Source organism: Phasianus colchicus, chromosome 1 (assembly GCF_987193195.1).
Source record: "Phasianus colchicus chromosome 1, bPhaCol1.hap1.1, whole genome shotgun sequence".
Lineage (NCBI taxonomy): Eukaryota > Metazoa > Chordata > Aves > Galliformes > Phasianidae > Phasianus > Phasianus colchicus.
Window position 1 is genome coordinate 15,777,761 of NC_143436.1, and position 23,301 is coordinate 15,801,061.

The 23,301-nt window shown below is 44.2% G+C and overlaps 1 protein-coding gene across 1 annotated transcript in view; it reads left to right on the forward strand.

Moving 5' to 3' along the window:
• Nucleotides 1–553: 553 nt before the first annotated feature.
• SLC2A13 (solute carrier family 2 member 13) overlaps nt 554–23,301 on the forward strand; it is a 141,471-nt gene continuing 118,723 nt past the window's right edge. The window contains exon 1 of the mRNA XM_031600713.2: nt 554–1,161. Coding sequence (XP_031456573.1) covers nt 612–1,161 — 550 coding nt within the window. The 5' untranslated portion in view covers nt 554–611. The remainder of the gene's footprint in view (nt 1,162–23,301) is intronic.

Here is a 23,301-nt window from a genome sequence, read left to right on the forward strand (position 1 = left end):
AGCCCCCGGCTTGTTTCCTCCTCCACGTCAACACATCTGTTCCACAGGGCGTAACTGCTCCGCTTTTCCATTAGCTTCTGCCGCTCGGAGCTTTAGATCGACTTTAGGTTTCGCCTTTATTCGCGCGATAAGAATTATTCGTTTAACGGGGACGCCCGCTGCTCCGGGCTCTGTCAGCGGGCGGACCGCGGGGCCGGGCGAGGAGCGGGAAGCACCGAGACCCGCCCGGCAGCCCGCACCGCGCGGCAGCCACTCCCAGCCCGGGGCCGGACGGCGCCCAGCGCGCTGCCGCCACACGGCTCAGCCGCCGCGCAGGCGCGGCCCTCGACGCAGGCGCGGAGTGCGGAGGGGCGGCCCCTGGCGCCCGCCGGGCCGCGCTGGCGGCTGTCCCCGCCCGCCCCCGCCTCCGGCTCCGCCCGGGCGCTGGGAGCGGCGGCAACTTCCCCTCAAGTCCGGCCGGCGGCGGCGGCGGGCGCTATGCGGCCCGGCTGAGCGCGGCCCGAGAGGGGCGGGCAGGGCGAGCGCCGGCAGCCGCCGCGTCCGGAGCCGGAGCCGGAGCCGCCCCGCAGCCGCCCTCCCCCGGGCGGGGCGGGCCCCGCCGCGGCCGTCCCATGTCCCGCAAGGCCGGCGACAATGTGGAGTACACGCTGCGGAGCCTGAGCAACCTGATGGGCGAGAAGCGGCGGCGGCAGGCGGAGGGGGCCGCCGGCTCGGGCGCGGCGGCGGCGGGCGAGCGCAGCCTGATCGCCGCCGAGTCGTGCTCCAGCCTGAACAGCGCGGCGTCGGGCGCGGAGCTGGAGCGGGCGGCGCGGCGGCAGTTCCAGCGGGACGAGACGCCCGGCTTCGTCTACGTGGTGTCCGTGTTCTCCGCCCTCGGGGGCTTCCTCTTCGGCTACGACACCGGCGTGGTGTCGGGGGCCCTGCTGCTCCTCAAGCGGGAGCTGAACCTGGACGCGCTCTGGCAGGAGCTGCTGGTCTCCGGCACGGTGGGCGCCGCCGCGCTGTCCGCCCTGGCCGGCGGCGTCCTCAACGGGCTGTGCGGCCGCCGGCCCTGCATCCTGCTGGCCAGCGGCCTCTTCACGGCCGGGGCCGGCGTGCTGGCGGCCGCCCGCGACAAGGAGACGCTGCTGGGGGGCCGCGTGGTGGTGGGACTGGGCATCGGTGAGTGCCGGCCGGGCCCCTCCGTCCCTGCGTCCTCCGGGTCCCCCCGCGCCGGGAGCCGGGTCCGAGCCGCTCTGCCCGCGCCGCGTTTATGTAACGCGGCGTCGGAACCCGAAACGCGGCTCTTTGTGCCCCGAAACGTTTTTATCTCCCTGTTTGGGAAGGGAGGGTGTTCGGGGTTGTCCTCTTTCCTTCTGCTCGCTGTGGGGCGGAGAGCCGCCCGGTGCTGCAGGGCTGCTGCCGTCCTGCACGCGGACCTCTGAGGGGTCTCTGCCCGCAGCTCACCTCTAAGCCTTCACGTGGTGCGGTTGGGGTGCCAGAAGTGAGCAGATGATGCCTGCCTTTCTCAACTGTGAGCTGCTTTTCTGATCGCCCACACGGCTCTGGTTCCATTGGGCGCTAAAGGGGTGCCGTGGGGAGCCGGGCTGTAATCGTGAGGCAGAGATGTTTGCTCTGGAAGGCTTCGGGTTTTATTTATGGCATCCGGCAGAACAGGACGTGCTCTGGGGCTGCCTACCTGTCTGTGTCGCATAGCTTGTGAGCAGATTTGCCTGGTAAAACTTTCTCTTACTTGTCCCAGAGAAGGTGAAGCGATGAAGAATGTTTCTTCCTACTTTAAGGCTCTTTTCCGTGCCAAGTAAATCCTAAATGTCCCCAGGATTTGGGCTGTGCTTCAGCTGATACCCTGTCAGGAGTTTGTAATTTGAGTTGCATTCATCATCCACGGTAGGCACTGTGAGGTTATTTGGAACGTAGTCTTACAGAAAGAGAGAAGTAACTCTTGCTGTGATCTCACAACACTTGCTATCTGAAAGCATGAGGATAACTGAAGGATTAGAGTTGTTTTCTTTGCAAAACTGCATTCTGTGTCCTAACCATTGAATATGTTTTTCAATTTTTGCCCATGCTTGGTGGGGTGCAATTTGATCTTATTAAAGAAAAAAGTTAGTGAGTCATAGTGAGGGCTGTTGGAAATAAAATCAGCTCCATCCCTGAAAGGATCTGTATTGGCTTCCCTGTGCAGCAGGCACATCTCCTGCAGCTGGCAGTCTTCCTACCCAGAGTTGGGTGCTGAGCTTTTATTTATTTCTTTAAATGCTGATGCCCTGTGCCTTTTTAAATCAAACTTCAGACTGCGAAATGTTGATAAGCTTTGTTGTTATTTTCAGGAGACAAAACAATTTTGATATAAAAGGGCAGGATGGGTATTTTGATGGCATTATGTAGCACAAATGATAATGGTACCTACTGAAAATGTGAAATGTGACCCCCTTCTGCATTTGTGAAGCTTCTCGTGTGCTTTGTTGGACGTAACTGGTTGCAGTAATGTTGTCTTGGGGTGGGGGAGATAGAGAGGAAAGAGGAAGGCTGGTGTGACTTTGTGTATCTGTGTATGAGATGCACAGGCTTCTTAGTGTTGTCTTACGGCGTTAACACTGGCATCTTCTGAGAGATGTGAGACTTGGTGGTTAATGTACAGAGTACCAACATGGAAACTGGGAGCTGAGGAGCTGCTCTTTTGTGGAGCTGCCGGTCTCAGTATGGTTTGGGGAGAGACTTTTGTCCTCTTCCCACATCACAGAGGAAGGTGATCGTTCTGCTGTGACCTGGGAAGCTGAAGGAAGGACTGCGAAGCACCCTGAGAATTTTGGATTACGAAGACATTAATGTTAAAAATAAAATATATAATAAAAGTAGCTGTTTTCTCCTCTTTATCAGAGATCGCTTTTCTTTATGTGTGAAGGAGGTTCTGGCCAGAAACCAAGCATTGCTTTAGATTGCCATGACTGAAGCACTGCGAGAGTCTAATCCTAATGAGGTTTATTTTATGAAAGAGAAAAATGGGGTTGAAAAGTGTTTGTGTCCAGCAGTCTGTCGTTAAGTGCCACATGGAGCACTCCACCAGAGGGAGCCGGGATGATGTCATGAAGGAATTAGAAATCGAAAGAACTTTTAAGTTTTTTCTCTCTTCTCTCAGAGCCCTTTGGCTGCCAGCAGTGAATGCGACCTTCCTTGCCCTGGGTTAAAGGCACTGCTCAGTGCAGCATCACCCCAGATACGGTGCCAGCTGCTGAAATGCACAGATAGAGTGGTGTAGTCTTGGGAAATGCTTTCCTATGTGCAATAACAGCTTTTTAGTTGTGTATGACTTTGTACCTTATTGAAGACTTTCTTGCAGTGATCTGTTGATTGCACAGCATGAATTATGCTCTGTAGATGTGTATTTGCTTGTATTTAGTAAATGAGCGACTGTGTTACAGACAGTGCAGTAAAAACAGATGGTGGCTGCCTGTGTGGCTTCAGTCAGTGTGGATCTGTGCTAATTGTGACCGTGGGAGAAAATGGGCGTTCTTCTTGTGACCCTGATTTAGAAAGGACTGCGGTTAAACTTTCAGGATGAAAACCACGGGATGTATGCTGAAATGAGGAACATCTCTTACTTGCCCTCTTCTCCATTTAGCAGCATTTTCCACAGAGCTGCTCAGTGATAGAACTCTCCTTTTCTGTCCAGCGATTACAGATGGAGATGTTTCTGGAATGTAGACTTTCTCTCAAGGACAAACCAAAGTCCTCATGTGTTGCCAGTGTTGAGTAGTTTTTTATGATTGGGAAGTCACGTTTTCCCCTCCTGCACCCCTCATTATAAATGAAGAATATGGAATGCAAGAAATGAAAACCCTGGTTAGCACAATGAGCTAGCTAATATGCTTGCTTTCAGGTCTGAATTTTTAAATGTGAAGTTGAAAGGATACAGTGGGTGAATGTCCACCCCAAACTGAAGCTCTTCAGAAAACTTCAGGTAAAGCAGATTAAGGACAAAGCTGTAGCTATCGTTCCCTCCTGCACTCCCTTTCCTGAGCAGCTCTGATGCCCATGACTCTTTAAGAGTTTGGCTGAGCTTGCCATCAGAAATGCAACATTTGGATGGATGTTACTCAAAAAAATGTGGGTGACATTGAGATGCTTAGAGAACTGGATCACGTGTGTTCAGCAGCTCTTTGTATGAGCCCAGTTAGGAAGAAATGCATTGATATGGAGCATACTTCTGTGTCTGGTAATGTTAAGTTAATGTGTCACACGTGGGTGATGGTGTGGTGTTTTAGGTGGTGTGCTGCTCACATCAGTACTTCAAAAAAAACCTGAGGTGCTGGCTGTGGAAGAAGAGCTGCTGAAGCTACCCAGAGTTTGGTTGCTATCATGTACATCATTAGTTGCATGATTAGATTTCCCTGCCTTGTTCAGCATGCAAAATAGATGGTATGCAATTAATGATCAGCTCTTCATTGAGTAAGAGGGTTTGGTTTTTTTTTCTTTTTATCAGTAGTTGTTGCTTAATGCTCACCACCCAGCCCTTAGCAGAAGGGGGACACATGGTCTGCTCCCAGCTCTGCAGTGCAGTGCGGCCAACCTGGGCAGGTGCCGTGTCTTCTATCTGACCTCTGTCACTGCTGGTGCATGGCAGTGTGAGCCTCCTGCTCAGCGCTTGCTTTCCATTCAGAATGCTTAGCTGTCTTTTCCACGTGCTGTATTTGAATGCGGCATATGCAATGTTCCTGGCAGCATCTTGCTATTGCATATGTAGGTCACTTTCTGAGTAGAGGTAATAAGGCTGAATGCAGAAGTAGGCAGGAGTGAAAATGGCTGGCATATGGTGCAGGGCTCCCCCGTTGGGACTGGTTCCTGCAGCAAATAAAAATAACCAAATATTACCCAAGTGCTCACATCATGGAGTACCAGCTCTGTTATCTTCACAGTGGTCAAAAAAGGTCCACCTGGACTACCACGTATGCTGTGAAAGTATTGCAAAATAACCACTGTGATCAAGATGAGGCTGTGCTTTTTTTCCCCCCTATTACTATTATTTTTAACTTTGTAAGTATGCTACAGAGCTTTTTTTTTTTTTCAGTTGGTGTGTATTTTGTCTTGGAAAATTACAGATTGATCTCCTCTTCTTCCCTTCTCCCGTGCTGTGGGAAGCCTGCAGCCTCCAGTCTGTTTTCATAAATGGGCACCAACCACAGTTTTAAAGGTGCTTATACTTTAGAATATTTTGGAGGGGAAAATCACCCTCATCCCCCAGATACGTTGTGTTGCTTTGGCAGATGCCTGTAATTTTCAATCCGTAATTCACAGTCTGTTCTTATACAGATTTCAGTGGTTTGTAAGTATAAGCTTGCCTTGGGGATGGAAGAGAATGGGCAGACAAACAGCCACGTGGCTGGAATGGGCTCCATGTGGCCACTGACCAGAGCTGCTCTGCAGAGCATCTACAGCTGCCAGAACTACTGTGTGCTCTGGAGTTGGCTCTGTGCCTCATAAATGCTTGATCTGTTGGCTCTTGAGCAGGAGCATCTGCTTCATTCCTGGAAAGAAACTTCAATTGCTGACTGTTTCTGTGATTTTGCAGGATACTGGGGGTATGTTAAGGTGAACAACTGTTTTCTGAAGCCCTCTCTTTTTGAGCGCATTGGAGACTTTGTGGTTTCCTATGTGCTGGTCACTGTTGTGTCAGTGAGCACTGCTCCATTATTGCTTTATCTGATGCTGTGCTGGTGATGGTGCAGGACCCAAAGATCAGCGTATTGCTGCCTTTGGCACATATTTGGGGAGCCATTCATAATAATGTGTTATGCATTCTGAGTTAGAGCTAAGAGAATTTTTGGGCTTCTGATTCTTCTGGAAGTTGTTTAAAGTCATGAGGGTGTTTCATCTGTGTCTGCATGGCTTTTTGTGTGTGTGTGTTGATTTCTGTTTTCCCTTTTCTGGGGGGGGCTTTGTGTTGTTGTTCTGTCTAACCTAAAAGAAAGTCCTGTACTTCGTAAACCTTGAAACTGAAACATGGGAATCCTTTGAAGTATCTTTCCTTGCAGTTAATGATACTGCTGTGGTTTTATCAAGGCAGATTTCCTGTTGTATTTTAAGTATCTATCATTTATATTGAAACAGTACAATGCATACAGTTACTATGTTACATAAATTGGAAATTTCATGATTCTCTTACCCTTTACAAAAAAGGCAGCTTGGAGGAAGCTTACACAAATGTTTCTCTACCTGCTGTGTGTGTCCGTGTGGATTGTACAGATGGGCTTCTTTTCAAAATGCCCGGTTTGCTACAGGAACAAGAGATCAGTGGCACCCACTACCGAGTGTAGTGATGTTAAGACAGAGTCATTCAGCTACAGCTCTTGGCTTTCAGTAACTTGCTGGCTGAAGTTGATAACAGCCCCATCAGGAGAGGTATGACAGAGGACATCTGGGGACAATCCCGGCAGCAGACTTGAAATGCTGGCTGCTGTCCTCAGTGAGATGTCAAAACATGCGCTTCATTTTTATTCTGAGCATACTACTGTGTGCTTTATCAGTTGCTTCCTGAGGAGCAGTGAAAAAAGAAATACTGAAAGTAAATAATGAAACTCCCTTTCCTTTTCATTCCATGTCTGACCTTCCTGTATTGTGCTGGAGGGCTTAGATATGTGTTTTTTCAGGGATTTAGTCTGTGTGTGTCTGTTTTGAGAGTGAGGCTTTCCTTGGTGGTTTCTCATTTTGAACATTTGCATAGCCAGTACCTGAACCTGAGTTTCTTAGCTCAGAGTCTTGGTGCTGTCTTCCTTTGCCAGTCACATCTGCTTGCATGGGTGAGATGCATGCATTCTTCTCCAAGCCCCCACCTTAGCTGTGTGTGGGCCATGACCTGGCACAACCTTGGAGCCATGGCATTAGTAAATGTATTCTCTATTTTTCGGGGGTCTTTTATTTAGCTACTTTCATTTAAACAGCAAGGATGTTAAAAACCTGTGTCTCTGTTCTGGGCACAGCTTGCTTTTCACTCCTGGTGTCCTCCCTTCAGGCATTGGCTCCTCAGAAGTGCTGCCTGTGCCCTGGAGGTTGCTCTCAGCTGTTTGTTGAGGGCCATTTTTTTTTTCACTTCTCTTTGTGTTTGGGGGTTCAGACACTGAAGCAGTTGCGTGTATTAAAAACAAAAGTGTGTTTATTGATATTGCTTACTTTTGCTTGAGGGATCACTAAGAGATGCTTTGTCTACCCACTGAGGAAGGTTCTGCAGCTGTGTTCAGGAGCTGTCACCCAGCTCTCCTGGCCAAACTCCTCACTCACTGCTCCAGTTTCTCAGTGCAATTTGTCTGCCAACTCCAGGGAGAATCTTTCTGCAGTGTTTTTTCCCTCCGGGGCTGATCTGAGAGGCTTTCCTGGCCCTTGTTAGAGCTGATGTTTTCCAGAAGCACCAGGCCCCAGCCCTTGAAGCTTGCTGTCACTATCAAGTATTTCATACAGCAAGCGTCTTCTGCCTGCTCTGAGCAGCCCTGTGGTTCTTGATATCTGTAGCATGAAGAAGGACTGACAGGGTCCCTGTGAGGCTGAGCAGCCCCAAAGGGGAAATGTGGCTTTCCTGGGAGGCAGCTTCAGGCCTCATGCCTGGAACTTTCCATTCTCCTTTTGGTGCTGTGTGTTTGAGAAGCTCGGAATTTTTCACAGGTCTTGTGACAACCAGAGGCACTGAAGTGCTCTGTAGTGTAAGCAGCCAGCTGGGCATGTGCAGATGTGTATGTTACCATCTGATGGTCCCTCCTCCAATGATAGAAATGTTGGCAGACCTGCTGTGTGAATAGAAACGTGTATCCAAAAGTAGATTAACCTGGCAACGGCCCATATTTTTGTAGTCTAGACAAAAATAATGTTAGAAATCTGTACCATTAGTTGCATCCCTAAGGCAAGACTTTCCTGGCCCTTTTCCAGAAGTGGGAATTTCCACAGACTTAACTTTTTCTATCCTGGTCAGAAACAAGGAGTTCCCAAAATCTCCTCTCGTTTTGTTGGGAGCCTTGTGTGTGTGGTTTTCCCCACTGTTTCTCCTGTGAGCTTTCAGGAAGGCAAAGCCAGTAATTGTGGTTGTAATAAGCCTGCAGACTTAATCACTTTAGGAAAAGGGTGGTTGTCTTCCAGCAGCTGAAAGGCTGTATTAGGGATGTTTTTGTTCATAGCTACGTCTTCTGATGTTGGACTGGGACAGAGTTAATTTTCTTACTAGTAGCTGGTATGGTTTGCATGGAGCCAGGGATGTTTCAGCTTCTCATGCTGCCCCGCCAGAGAGGAGCTGGGAGCAGGCAGCAGCAGGACAGCAGACCCAAACTGGCCAAAGGAATAGGCTGTACCAAGGCTCACTGTCCCCCCTGCCCAGTGGGATCAAGGAGAGAATCTTGTATTGTACAGCTGGCAAAGAGAGCATCAGGTCCTTAGCCGGTCCAGGATCCTGAAGATAGGTGCCTCTGGTCAGAGCTAGTGTACTTTTGGAGTCTACTTACATGCCAAATGAATTATAGTGGGAAAGAAACACTGTGTCCTGTGATTTTTTTGTGTTACTAAGTTTCAGGTCAATGTGCTGCATTCCTAAATCCTAATCCAGTTTGAAATAACTGCCTAATTGTTCTTTTTTTTTACTTAATTTTCTGTTTATAGCTGCCTTTTTAGGAAGTTTTGTTTAATCTGTGAGGTTAAAGTTGAGGGAACTCACCTTGAACTACTTGTTCTTTTGATTTGATCAGTTAATGGCTGTTGGTTGGATCCATGATGGATCCCGGGCAGAGAATAACATGCAGGCAAGGTGGTGTGGCAGCAGGTGAACTAGGCCACTGTGAGCATGAAGGAAGTGATGGTTGAGACCAGAGCTATGTGTACTTCAGCAAATATTTGTGTGTAAGTGACTTCTGTTTGTTTACAGGTCCTTGATTACTGGACTGTTGAGGTCAGTAGTAGTTATGTCAGCACAGGAATGGGGTTTCTGCCTGAGGGGAGAAGGTAAGGCTGGTCTTATTCACTTCTGAGTTCACTAGCTAAGATTTGTGCCTCATGGGCCCTGCTGCTGCATTAATCATAGGTGCTGCTGACCTCACCAGTCCAGTTCACAGTGAATCAGCTTGGGATGGATGGAAAACCAGGCATGTCTGAACAGCAACTTCAAGATCTCAAACAAGGATGAAAAAGACAAAATTTTGTATGTAGGCATTCAAGATGTTGTAGTCCAGAAATTCAGTTACTCTGGGAATATTTTGAGCCATATTCTGGGGTTTGGTTCTGTGCTGTGTATTGTTTGTAGGTAGGAGGAAAAATCAGGCATGGAAAGTAGTTTCTTTCTATTGTAATGATTGACTAGAATGTTCCTGGGAATAATTATTGGTGTGTGTAGCAGAAATCAGGCCACAGGAGCTCTTGCATTATTATTACTCTAATAGTGCAAACTTCTCTTTAATTTCTCTCTTCTAATAAGTGGGAATGTGCTTTACTAGATTATTTGAAAACTTATCTGGAAAGGTGTTATTTATCTTAAAGTCTGACTGTAGGGCAGGGTTGCCTACACCTGCATGCTCTTTGTGGTGACCCCTGTGCATCCTAATGTCCTGTAGGTTCAGAGCTTCTCTCCTTTCCTTCCCTAAGCCTGCAGCTTTGTTTGGGAAGGCAAACAGAATGTTAGAATATTCAACAGCTTGTGTACTTCTGCAAAAAATTTAGTTGTAAGGTGTAATTTTGAGGTCAGGCTCTGTTGTTTTGCTTGTGTCTGCTGGTGGTGACTTCTGAAGTAAGGAAAGATTTGGCTTGTGCTTTGGCTTTGATTCTGCCTGTTCCTGCCTGTTTCTGAATCTTCATTCCCTGGAGTCAAAACCTGTCTGTTATATCTCTCCAGGGCCTCTCCCTGACTCAAAGTTAATTGCTTTGCCTGTCACCCAAGTACTATCTGGGTGATTAATCATTATCCACTTAGATATGGAGTGCTCCCTTGCACAGAGGGAAATGGTGTTCTGAGCTTACATACGCAGCGGTGCAGAAAAGATTTTTCCTGGTAGCTCAAGACCAGCAGAGCTTTCTCTTCTGTAACATAAATTGATCTTTTGAAGATCTGAGCCACCTATTTAGAACATCTATGTTTAGTCTATTCAGAAGTCAATTATAAGTAGTTCACCCTATAATGGGAAAACTTCTTAAGGACTTTATTGTATAAATGCTACTTTTCTTCCCCTTCTCAGGTTATGTGAAGTGAAGCTGTACGTGCTTGGTGTGATGAGGAATTCTTGTGGACCACTTTACAGTCAAACTATTTCATTCTTTGATTTATGTCTGCTTAGCAGCAATGGTTTCTTTGTTGCCTAGTTTTGCCTGTGAGAGAGCTGCTTTTTAGCTGGGAGTTAGGGAAGCTATACTGGCCCCAAGAACTAGAAGCAGCAATAGCTGTACTCCAGTAACCCATCTGCTACCCCTGAGGTTCCTGGCCAGTGGTGATAAGAAGGAATCTGTGATCCAGGTGTCCTGGGCAGGTGTGCTTTGAAGCAGGAATGCAAATGTCTGAAGAAGTCAGTATATGGAGGTATCAAGTAATGCAATGCAATTACATGAATAGATGTTTTAATTAGAAGTTCTGTGCTGGGGACGAAAGTGTAGTGGGAAGAAGCAATGCCAGTTGTACAGATTTTTAGGATGATTGTTCTGGGAGTGAATTCCACAACTGTGCTCTGGAGGACAGGAGATGATGTGAAAAGCTGATTTGGGGCATGGAACAGTTCTCTCTGCTTCTTCAAATTTTTCTCAAGTGTTAATATATGTTTCTTGGCTCAATTCTTTCCTCTTTTTATCAAGTAGGAATGTATGTTTCTCAGCTTAGATCATGTGGGCTTGTATGGTCTAACACTTTCAGAGAGTAACCAGTTTTCATCTGTGCTATGGCAGTAAGAGAACTTCAGGAGCCCTGATTCAGTGTTCCTTCACCAGCTTTCAGCCAACGCGATTCCTCTGACGTTACAGCAACACTGATTTATTTGCCTCATCATCTTGATAAACTACTAATTAGTACAGTACTTCAGAGATGTGCATCCGCTTGTCAGGTAGTCATAGACTCATAGGGAAGTAGGTATGTATGGTAGATATGGATGTTGTACTAAGGTGCAGCTGAAAATACAACTTCAGGAAGATCTGTTAGAGAAGTTTATAAGACTTCTAAGCTGGTATTTGAAAATAAAGCACATAATACTAATTTGGAAATGTTTGCATTGGTCTTCTATGACGTTTTGCTTGCAGAAATTCTGTTTCTTTCTGAACCCAAATGATTCAGTTAGTTGTAGCGAAACAGAAAAATGCCTGTGTGCATACTTCTCAGTCTGTGTAAATATGTTCCCAATGTAGCTGAGTCATTCAGAAGCAATATATGTCTCTCCTTGGTTTAGATTTCTATTTGTCATATGTTACCAGCACTCAAGTACATGTGTCCCAAAAGCAGTAATGGACTCAGAAGTGTTTGATCCATCATGTCTGCTTTTCACCATTGCTCTGATTTGGATTTTCATTTGTCATGCATTATTATCAGTCACAAGAATACATACATCCCTGAAGGAACAGCAAACTGAGATGTGTTTGTTCTGCTGCATTTCATTTTTACAAATGCTCTGTGTGTTCTGTACTCTGGAAATTTGTCCTGTTAGGGATTGCAGCCATTAGTTTTCTAAGTCACGGAAAATGTTGCCAGTGCAAACACAACTTGAGTTGCTTGCCTTGGGAGTTGGAGCTTGCACAGTGAGTCTGTGCTGTAGTAGCAATAAATCCTGAAAAAACATTATTTCATTATTATTACTGATACAAAGGAAAAGAGACAAATGCCCTTGAATTCATTTTTCCACAGTGTGAAATAGTGTGAAGCTGTTGTGCCGTGTCGTAGTCTTGTAGTCTCAAGGTTGAATTACAATGAGCCTTGTGTTAAAATAACTTAAATACATGCAGACAGTTACTTCACTTTGCCAGTCAGAAGGCAGGCTGACATGAATTGCAGCAATAAGAAAATGCCTGTTGCACGACTGGGAGGCCTGACATGCACATTGTGAAACCCCCGCTGCCAGATGTGCTGGGTTTTGCTAAGGGAATGTGAGACTGGTCTGTAACTTCTCAATTCATTGCTTCCTAATGTCTTGACTTTCAGGTGACTGTGGCACTTCATGCTTCCATTCGTCATTCTGTAAGGTGCCCAGTGTTTGTTTGTGCCTTAGAAAAGGGTTCTGGGACTCATGAGTAACACGTTTTTTAAAAATAAAAATAATAGTCTAATTACATCAGTCATAATCTGTTCAACATGACTGTTTCTGTGAATGCATGCCATAGCTGACTTTTTTTTTTCTTCAGTTCCTCAGCCTTCCTCTACAGTCTGTGTTCTTTCTCTGCTCCATCCCATGTGCTTGGCAGGCAGTGTCCTGGTGGCAGCAGTCAGAACCCGGCACTCACTGCTGCCTGGTGCTGGAGCACTGCTGAAATGCCAGAAATTATTTGTTGCCATTACAATGAATGGTTGTTACACAGTTCCCAGATGGGTCTGTAACAGTAATTCTACCTGACTGGAAACACCAGCGATGTGTTGATAGATGGTCCTAACACTCAAGCAGAGAGGGAGCTCTGAATCCTCACCGCTGTCTTTCCGATGAAACTCTGTGTGGTAATAAGTGTCTCCCATCTTATTTTTTTCCCCCATAATCCATACGTACAAATTAGCATGTACTTGTCATCGTCCAGAAAAGTAAGGTGGCTAAAATCAATCCAGCTCTATAAATAGGTTTATAAGATGAATTTCAGCAGAATAATGTAGACTTAATTTTCAGAACTGACACCTGTACTACTAACTGCTGTTATTCTTAAGTACTCCCATGAGCCTTTTCTATTCCTTAAAAGCAGTTGGCACAAGATTAATTAAAGGACTTTGCTGCTGAATGCTTTAGGTAATTTATAGTTAAGTTTGAGTTTTATGCTCTGGCAAACTGAAATGGTACTTGAAGGGTCTGTATGGGTAGCAATTAAAAAGTCCTTTAAGAAAAGAGAGCAGTGTAATCTCAGAAAAGGAGAATGCAGATGTGAGCTTGACAGTGTTGGGAATGTGGGTCATACAGCACCTGAAGGGGAAGAGCAGCAGGCATTTGCAGTGCTTGTGCATTGGAAGCATAGACCCTGGAAAGCTTTCATGTTATTGCAGCAGGTTGCAAGCATTAGAGACAAGGATTCTGCTTTGCCAGCTCCAGACCTTTTCTACATTTAGGCCTGTTGTCAGCAGCTTGGCACTGGGTTATAGAACTTTTTAATAGGGAAAATATTCTGGTATTCTTATTTGATTCATTCCTTATTGTCGAAATAGAAGTTAGAAGTGGGAAGGTAGGAGTGGGTAATAAGGAACTCAGAAGTGCAGTCACCTGTGAGCTGTTTGGTGCATCACTGCTAGTTCTTTGTGCTTTATTAGAAGCTCTCATGTCTGGTTTCTGTCCTACTCATAGTTACCTATAGTGCTCAGCTTAATGAGTTCTTCTGCAGTGGATAATTAATTCTGCCTCCTGATGCTGCCCTTTTGGAGTACCATCAGCAGTCCAGACTGTTTTGATTTGGGAAAAGCAGACATTTTAAAAAAATATAAAGAAAAGTGTTTTTTTCCACTTCTGAATGAAAATTCAATTCTACATAGCTAGGTTTTCTAATAATTAATATTTCAACTCGATCTTGCTTTATGAAAAGTGCAATTAAAAGATCAGATGGAATGTGACTGGATTATGGGGGAAAAATAAGATGGAAGACATTTATTACCACACAGTTTCATTGGAAAGACAGTGGTGAAGATTCAGGGCTCCCTCTCTGATTGAGTGTTAGGACCATCAATTATCCTCAGTACAAATATTTCTTTACAGATGTTCTCTATGAAGCCCAAGTATTGCTGCAAGTCAGAGCTTGTGAGGCTTGTATTTCAGAGAGATATGGTCTGAATTGTTTTTCTTGGTGTTGGTTTGGGGCAGTAGTCTTTTCACTTAAACAGAGGCTCCTCATAATAGCTGTGCCTCAGAGTACAGAAAGATGAGGCACTCACAGGCTGAAAGATGGCACACTTAAACAGCAGTACACTTTGTTGTCTGTTTAGTCATCTTCTTGATTTACTGCAGCTGATGCAGTACAATTCACAGGATAACAGGTTTTGCCTTAACAAATTCTTGCATCTGTGTTAATTGGAATGGGACTTTGACTGCCACTTTGACTGCCAACTCTTAGTTCTTCTTCAGATTGCTTTTTTCAGTTTCATGCTGCCCATGTCCATTAAGAAAAGGCTTCCAGTAGAATCAGTACAGTGCTCTGAGTGACAGGAGAGTGCTTTGGGTATCTATCTCTACTTTGTACCAATTAACAAAAGTGAATGAGAATGTCAGAATGCCCTCCCAGCTGTGCCTACAGGCTGACTTCCAGCTTTGTCTCAGTGCTCTGCTACCACTGTGCCTGGAGCACGGTCAGGGCTGGGGCAGGGCAGGCAGGGGAGCCCTGTGCTCTGACCCTGCTGTGATCTGGGTTCTCTCATTCTTGTACTTTGAACACTGTTATTAATAAGGAGCTCTACAAATCAAGCTTTTAAATAAAGCAGTGCTGTTAGATGGATTACATCTGCAGGATTACATTAGAAGTGTCTAAGAGACTGCAAATTGTCAGAAGCGGCAAGCCATGGAGGTTTTCCTGGGATTTTTGCCTTCATCGAGTTGCTCCCCAAGGCCTTGAGCTTCACAGCCTTGTCTTTAGCAAATTCTTTGGCCGTCCACTTCTGACAGAAAATATACAGTGATTTCCTCCCACCTGCTCCTGATTAGTTTTGAGACTCCTCAGCTTTTTGTCCATTAGGTAATGGAGTAGATGATCTGTTCCTTTTCCCTTTTAGCTGTTGACAGCCATTGTTTGTCTTCCATGGATGCAGCAGCCTCATTCTTCACTTGTAACATCTCCCTGTTGGCAGCACAAGCGACTGAGGAAAGTAAATATGTACCAAAATAGGCCAAAGTACCCTAATATTCCTTGGCAGCTTGAGTGTTACGCCATGAGTCATGGCCTTGCCCTGCAGCCATGACTGCTGATCTAGGCTGTCTCAGGTTCTTTCTAGGAATAAACCCATGTGGCATGAAGCTCAGTACTATTCAGTGAAGATTTCCCTCTAATACGGAAAGTCCAGTGCAAGATCTATGTAATAGTCAAAACCCTTTATAGGAGTTCACTGCTTTACTTGAAAGGTCCTTATTGAATTCTCTCCACCTCATCATGTTGGTCTCCCGTTGCTGTTACATATCATGTGCACCAAGCAGTTGTGGAAATGGCAGAGGGAAGCTCCAGGCTCTGGGGAGGACTTGCACTGAAGCTAGATATTTGATGGGCTGCTCCTTGCAAAGCAAAGAGATGTGCAGTGCTTGGACTGTGGACTTAAAATGTTGACTTAACTGCTATGTACTAGGAACAGCCATGTTCTCCTTAGCATGTAAAGCACACATGCCATGTGTCAACAGTTTATGGGCTGGTTTGGCCTGGTTCTGTGACGAATGGGGCAGGGGAACCAAGGACCCATACCCCAGCAAAGGGAGAAGGGGAAAAGAGGAAAGGGCAGGGAGATGGGCCTAAAAATTAAACAGTGGCAGTGATCTGAGGAGGAAAGTTAATTTAATAAACAAGATATTGGAATGCAAGATAACATAATATATGAGGCATGAGAGCTGGTCTGAAGTAATGCCTGCTATTATGTTATGTTGGCCCATGACATCAGAGGCAGATGGTGGTGGTAGGGCAGTAGAGGTTGAAACTTCCCACCAATGTTTCATTACATTTTGTTGCTGTTCAACAGATTGCAGCAGAGGAGCACTCTGGCAAAATGGTGTCTGACGTGGAAGTGCATATGAAATGAAGGACTGTCATTTAATTCCTCTATGTGGGGAAAAAAATGGCACCCATTGACAATCACTGATGGTTGTTGAATGCTTATGCTGACCAAACAGTGGATGTGAGCACAAAGAGGTGGTGGGTGGTGCATTTCAGCAGTGGCTACAGCGATGCAAGGGACGAGCCACGTGCAGCTATTACACCATGAAATGAAGTGTCTCAATTAGCTCATCCACACAAATAATCAGATTACAACCAGGGAATATCAGCTTCAGTGTATTGGGATTGATAGTGATAATGCTGAAAGACTGCAAGGTTTGTGCCAGGTGAGTCCCATGAATGCTTGCACAGGATCAGAAAGAACACTGTGTGCAAGTTTGTCAGGACTTATTGAACCAATACAGGGCTGAAGGTGACCGTTTCCTGGATCACATCATTACCGCTGATGGGATGTGACACCACTACAAGGTGGAGTCCAAACAGCATCTATGGAACGATGATATGTGAAATCCCCATTGAAGAAAAAGTTCTAGATGCAACCTTCAGCAGGTAAACTGATGTGCAGTGTCTTTTGGGATAAGAAAAGGGTGATCCTTTTGGATTTCCTGGAACCCAGACAAACTCAACTCTGTGACATCATGATGCTAATTAAGCCAACGGCTCGAAGAAGACAACCTTTCTCTTGCAATGCAATAAATCCAGGCCCCATACTAGTTTGAAGATCATGGAGCATGCCAATCTTGGCTGCACTGTCTCCAGGTTTTGTGCCTTCTGACTTCCACCCGTTCAGGCTGGTGAAAGACAGATTGCGTGGACAGCATTTTCCTAACAGTGCCATCATACCAGCTATGAAATATAACCTCTGCTGGTGTAGATTTTTGTGAGTGCAAAAATGTATAGCTATTGGTGGTGACTGTGCTGAAAAATAGTGTTTTGTAGCTGAGAATCGACTCTATCAAGTAGTGTTATTGTGCCCTTTGGATCTGCTCTAGTTTCCATGGAAATAAAAAAAAAATAGGAGGCATTACTTTTGGAGCAGCATACGTATCTTAAGCAAGTTGTACACTGATTTCTGTCCCCTCCACCTCAAGCTCCAGTGCTCCATCATTTATTTTTCTGCCTGGTCAAAAATGTGTTTTATTTTCTCTATGTTGATCACTTACTTTAAATGGAGCATGTAGATGTGATGCTGTGCATGAAACACCTACTATGGAAAGAATCTCAGCATTCCCTGTGTCTTGTGTTTTAACTGTAACAATACTTAAATTCATGACTATTACTTTCATTATAATATGTATACATTTCAATGCAATTGAAAACATATTTTTTTTTAAGTCAAGTTTTAGGTTGTTCCTTGATTTTAGAGCAATAGTTGTAAAACCTTGTAACTGGTACCAGTCGTCCTAGAAATGATCTTTCCATAAGTGGGCAACTAAATACAGCAATTTGTATCAAGATATGGCTTTCTGCATTGGTAGTTGCAATGTATCTGCACACTGCAAGCATGAAATTACTGGGAACATAAACTAGACAGTGTTTTTATAAATGGCTTTCCAGAACAGGGTACAAACACATTCAGGGTTACTTTGTAGTTATTCTCTAAAATAAGTTTGTAATGAGATGGACTTTACTTTTTAGATTCATTTTTGAAATTAAAGATGGGCGATAAGTAAGAGAATGCAATCTTCTCTTCATCCAAAGCTGCACATTGCAATTTTCAGTCAGTTACTGAACTTTCAGTGAATTCACTGAAACCCAAAGCAGTTTACTGGCTCACCTGTTTTCATGACTGCACCTATGGAAATTTTCACAGCTAAGTTATTCCTTAGAAGATGTAGGGCTTTTGGTGTAAGTTCAAGGCATGCTTTTAAAGTAAAACTCCTTTCTCTTTCATTAAATATCACTTTTTTTATTCCCCTGTGAAAAGCCACGTCAGCCACTAGGTGACAAGTGCAGGTGAGAAAGGGTTATTGGGACCAGGATGTGTGTCTGTGCTCAGTGCCTTTCAGAATGGGGACGTGGCTCCTGGTCTCTCCCCTGGGACGTGGCCATGTTGGCCTGCTTGTTTTGCCAGGTGTGAGTGAACAGGTGCTGTGCCAGCTCTGCACCTGCTAATGGGAAAGCAAAGCACTGCTGATATCAGTCACTGTTTATTAAAACTGAAAGCTCCACTCTCAGTTTACAATGAAGTAGGGCTTGTCTTACATGTTTATTCAGGCCATCATAAGTACAACCTAGTAGTTCTCCTTTACTTCAAGTGGAAGAAAGATAAAATGCTCTTATTTTCTTTAAGTGAGAATCTCAATAATATGATTTTTAAAAAAAAAAGGTTGCACAAGGTTGTTTTTTACACAAACCCATGCTGCTCTGTTATTTCACAATGACAGATTCTCCACAGCTTGTAAGTTCCCAGAATCTTTGTAAGTAGTGCTTGATTAAAATTAATTTGGAAACAAAACTAATTAGAGCTTTCTACTTCAGTGCTTTTGGAACTTCTTCATTACTTTTCAGTCTGATAGTTAATCTTGTTTTCTTGCAGTGGATCAAAAATGCAGTTCATCACAGTTTCTGATACCAGTCAGGTACAGAGAACTGGAACAATTTCAATATTGAAATTCAGGGATGCTCCCTCTCCTGGGTGTGTGCGCACATATTTTTTGAGAATTTTTTCTTCCATTTTGGCTTTCTCAAAGGTGCTATTAGTAACTCCTCTCTTCCTGCCTGCTTTATTTCAGGGGAAAAAAAAATCCCTTTCAATGTTGGGAGTTGCAAGTTATCAAATACTCACTGATAGCAGCCTAACTGTGACCCAGAAAGAACTGCTCTATAGTGCTAACATTGAGGCTGAAGTTGGATGGGGATCCCATAACTGAAGTGATTCAAACACTTCACTACAATTATTTTCATCTGACCTTAACAATATTCTCAGTTCTATTCGCTTTTGTGTAAAATTCTTTCCCTTCTTCCTATTCCGGAAAGCTTACAGAAGTATTTCCACCTCTCTTCCCCCCTCCAGCTTTCCTACTTACTCCTTTGGTGTCTACAGATTGTGGCATGCTGTGTATTCCCTTCTATGTGCAGATGTTATTTGGTAGAAGACTGGAGATTTTCTGGCTGTGAATAATGATTTTAACTTACTCTCTGTGTATTATAAATAAAAGATCCCTGCAAAATTGTATATATTAATTCATGTTTTTGTTCATAATAGTAATGATAATAAAAGCTTTTTAAAAAGGTAATAGTATACTAATCAGCTAAGAAAACAACAAAACAAACCAGGTTTTATTTTACTGAACTTTGACAATCTAGCCTGTAAATGGCAGGTTCTTCTCTGTCTTACTGCAGGTTTCTAGGCTCACTTTTCCCTTTTCCTTAAGTACTGTAATGAGTAATTCCCTCATGATGACTCAGTTTGTGGTGTATTTACGTCTCACTGCTGTAATTGGTGGTTTTCCTTATGCTCTCTTTGCCCTGAAAGTGTCAGAAGATTTTAGTGCTTCTCTTACGCAAGAGTTGTGTCACTGTTTTTCCTTATTTTTCTAATGGTTTGGGTTTACATCTGTAACTTTTGATCAAAGGAGAGTTTATATATGTGATGCAATTCACAAGGGCTATTTCTATCGCTGTTAGTTTTTCACCTACAAATGAAAGTTGTGGTCATTTCTAGTAGCACACAGTTTTGGGGGAGGTTTGGTGAATAATAATTCTGTGTTCTCAATCCTTGCTGGTATACACAATGCTGAAAAATCTTCATGTGAACAGGAGGAGTTATTCATCCCAGCTCATTAAGATAAGGTGCTTTCACAAAATTGAAGAAATATCAGGGCTTGGATTCCTTCACAGCTGATTGCTGTATAGTAGTACAGGTTTTTGGCACTGACATTGATGGTTGCTCTGGTTTAGGTCAGGAATGTAAGGATTTAGAGTTAGGGTAACATGGTTAGGTTGCACTTGGACTTGGTGATCTTTAAGGTCTTTTCCAACCCGAGCAATTCTATATTTTGTAACAGCTTTGGGTGTTAGACATTACCACTATGAGAGTGGTGAGGTGCTGGCACAGGCTGCCCAGAGAGGCTGTGGATGCCACATCCCTGGAGGTGTTCAAGGCCAGGCTGGATGGGGCCCTGGGCAGCCTGGTCTAGTATTAAATGTGGAGGTTGGTGGCCCTGCCTGTGGCAGGGGGTTGGAAGTTCATGATCCTTGAGGTCCCTTCCAACCCTGGCCATTCTGTGATGTTCAGTGGTACAGATTATCTGAGATGAACTAGTTCTTTCTGTTTTGATAAGTCTGTGTTTAAATAAAGTTCCAGACTTTGGTGAAGTCTTCTGACACTAGACCCCCTGTACAGAGGAGCTGTGCTTAAATCTGCAGGTTACTGTGATTTACATTCTCCAAAATAACATGGGTTTAGTGCCAGTGGTTTGTCCCAGTGCCCTGATGCGTTTCAGAGCTGTGCTGCAGCTCAGTGCTGCGAAGAACAGGGCTTGTGCTCGTCTGATGATGGGGAGAGACTGGAATGGGAGATCTGCTGCCAGTCATCCTTTATGTAGCTTTCAGGAACCAATTTTAAATTGCTGTGAATGCCTTTATTAGGTATGTGTGGTTGGTGGAAAGCCTAGGTATTGAGGGACTTGAGCTTTCCTCTGGCTCAACTAAGAGCTGTTTCAATTTTATCTGCCAGGCAAGTGGTTAGTGTACTAGAACGGCGTACAAATATGCTGCTTCCTCAAATACTTCCCATTAGCTTGTGTAATGAGGCACTCTAATGTCCCTTCAGGCTGACTGTCATTACTGAAAACTGGAGTGTTAACTGTAATGACAGAAAAGGACTCTATGAGACTACAAAAAGGCTCTATTTTTGTTTTGGTGAATCCTTAGAATTGGTGATGACTTTACAATATGTTGCAGAGCTGTCTGTTGGAGCAATCCAGCTCACAAACGTGGTTATGAAAGCTTGGTGGTCTTTTAGAACAAATACTCTTTGCAGTTAAAATGTGTCCTTAGTTACTGAGACATTTTCTCTCACAAACTACTTAATTTTCCTAGAGACTGGCAGAAGAATATAGGATTATTGTGGAGCTCTGGTTCTTTCAGCATGCTGAGCTTCCTGCCTTCACCTTCCTCAATGTTAGTGCTCAGATGTCAGCAGTGTTCCAAACTTTGCCCTTGGCAGGAATGCCTTTTTTTCTTTTTCTTTTTTTTTAAACATAGTATAGACCTGATACTGTGTGGGAATACAACAGAAAGAAAATAAATGATGAAAGTCTGTATCATCTGATGTACTCCTGGGATCAATAGTTCTTCCAGGCACTAAGTATGTACTGTATGTCTAATGTCCAAAATGTAACAAGTTTTTCAGATTGCCTGTTTAATTAAAACCAATCCAAAAGTTGCACCTGAAGTTCCTATTTCAACTTTCTCATAGCATGACAATATCCCTTCAGCTGTCTATTAATATTTTATTCCTGATTCTCTTTTCCATGGACTCACTCTTCATCAGGTGCCCTCCCCAGATCCTCTATGGATCCATTAGCTGTGGCTGTTTGGAGCCCTTACAGGGAGCACAAACTGCCACGGGCAGCTTCTTAATGATGTGAACTTGAAAGTTGCTTGTATTAAAGTTTAACGCTGTAAAGAAAATTTGCTCTTACCATTTCATTTTAAGATAGGAGATAGAGATGTTAACTAAGACAATAGTTACATGTGAGGTTTTTTTTAACTACCTCAGTGCAGCTTTATATGTTAGCATATAATGCCTCATTCCCTGTGACCATTATTATGAAAGGAAGCATTTTAATAATTTCTACTTCTGCTTGTTTACTTGGAACCTTTAACAATATAGTTTTCTTTAATGAGCTGTGACTGTTCTTTGTTAATGATTAATGGCTTCACTACTGCACTGTGAGAGCAGTGAAACAAAACCAGGAATATCTTTGTCATTTGCTTTTTGTGCTTCAAAGCCCAATTTTATTTTTGAATTGGGTGATCTGGGGTTCCACAGTAGTTCAGACCAATCTCTGTTATTGTACATGGTTCTGCCTTTGGGCCAGTGCAGACTCTGGGTCTTATGGTGAACTGACCATATCTCCAGTTTACCGTTGGGTTTGGTTGTGTTGGTGCAAGGAGTTGGTATGAGCTGATGGAAGGAGGGACAGAACAACAAAATGATTCATAGATGCACCAGCTCCTGGGTGGGTTTCCTTAGTGCTTCTAGTTAACAAGCAGCCCTCTTTTCTCCAAAGCACAAAAAGCTGACAATTGTGAGTTGTATGGTGTACTTTTTTATTTTGTTTTTATGATCCTTTTTTTATGATAATCAATATAGCAACAACAACAACAATGTCAAGAATCCTTCCCAGTCCTTCCCAATGTTTTTGCTGCTGCTAGTTATTTGTTGATGCTCTTGAAATGGCAGACACTTACATCTCTGGTACCTTAGAGCTTTTTAATTACGTTAGGAGAAACAGTACATCTTATTCAATATCCTGTCTCCAGCTTTTGTTGCTCATTTGTTGTTTATGTAATGCTCCTTCCCTCCTGTCTGCTAGACACCATCTGAGCTGTGGTGGAAATCCTAGTTGTTACAGGGTGTTGGTACTCATCTGATCTTGCACAGAAGTCTTACATAATCATTCCATCTCCCTGGTATTTATTCCCAAATGCTTTTTATGACAAAAAACTTGGATTCTACCTTTAATCTTTTTGTTTTGCTACATTAATCTATTTTTTTTTAAATATTCTATGATTCTATGAAAATTAAAAGTATGATTTGGGTTGGAAGGGACCTTTAAGATCATGTAGTTCTATAGGCGGGGATACCTCCCTCTAGGTCAGATTGCTGAAAGCTCCATCCAGCCTGGCCTTGAACGCCTCCTCCACAACCTCTCTGGGCAACCTGTTCCAGTATGTCACCTGCCTCATAGTCAAGAATTTCTTCCTAATAAGTAGTCTAAATCTACCCTTTTCCAGTTTAAATCAATTTCCCATTGTACTGTCACTACCTGCGCTTATAAAAAAAACTCCCTCCCCAGCCTTCCTGTAGGCCTCCTTCAGGTACTGGTAGGCTGCTATAAGGTTCCCCTAGAGCCTTCTCTTCTCCAGGCTGAAAAGCCCCAGCTCTGTCAGCCTGTCCTCATAAGGACGATGCTCCAATCCTCTGAGCATCTTAGTGGCCTTCCTGTGGACTTGCTCCAACAGTTCCATGTCCTTCTTGTGCTGGGGGCCCCAGAACTGGATGCAGTACTCCAGGTGGGGTCTCATAAAAGCAGAGGGGCAGAATCACCTCCCTTAACCTGCTGGTCATACTTCTCTTGATGCAACCCAAGGTACGGTTGGCCTTCTGGGCTGCAACCATACATTGCTGGCTCATGTTGAGTTTTTAATCAACTGACACCCCTAACTCCTTCTCCTCAGGGCTGCTCTCAAGTCATTCTCCACCCA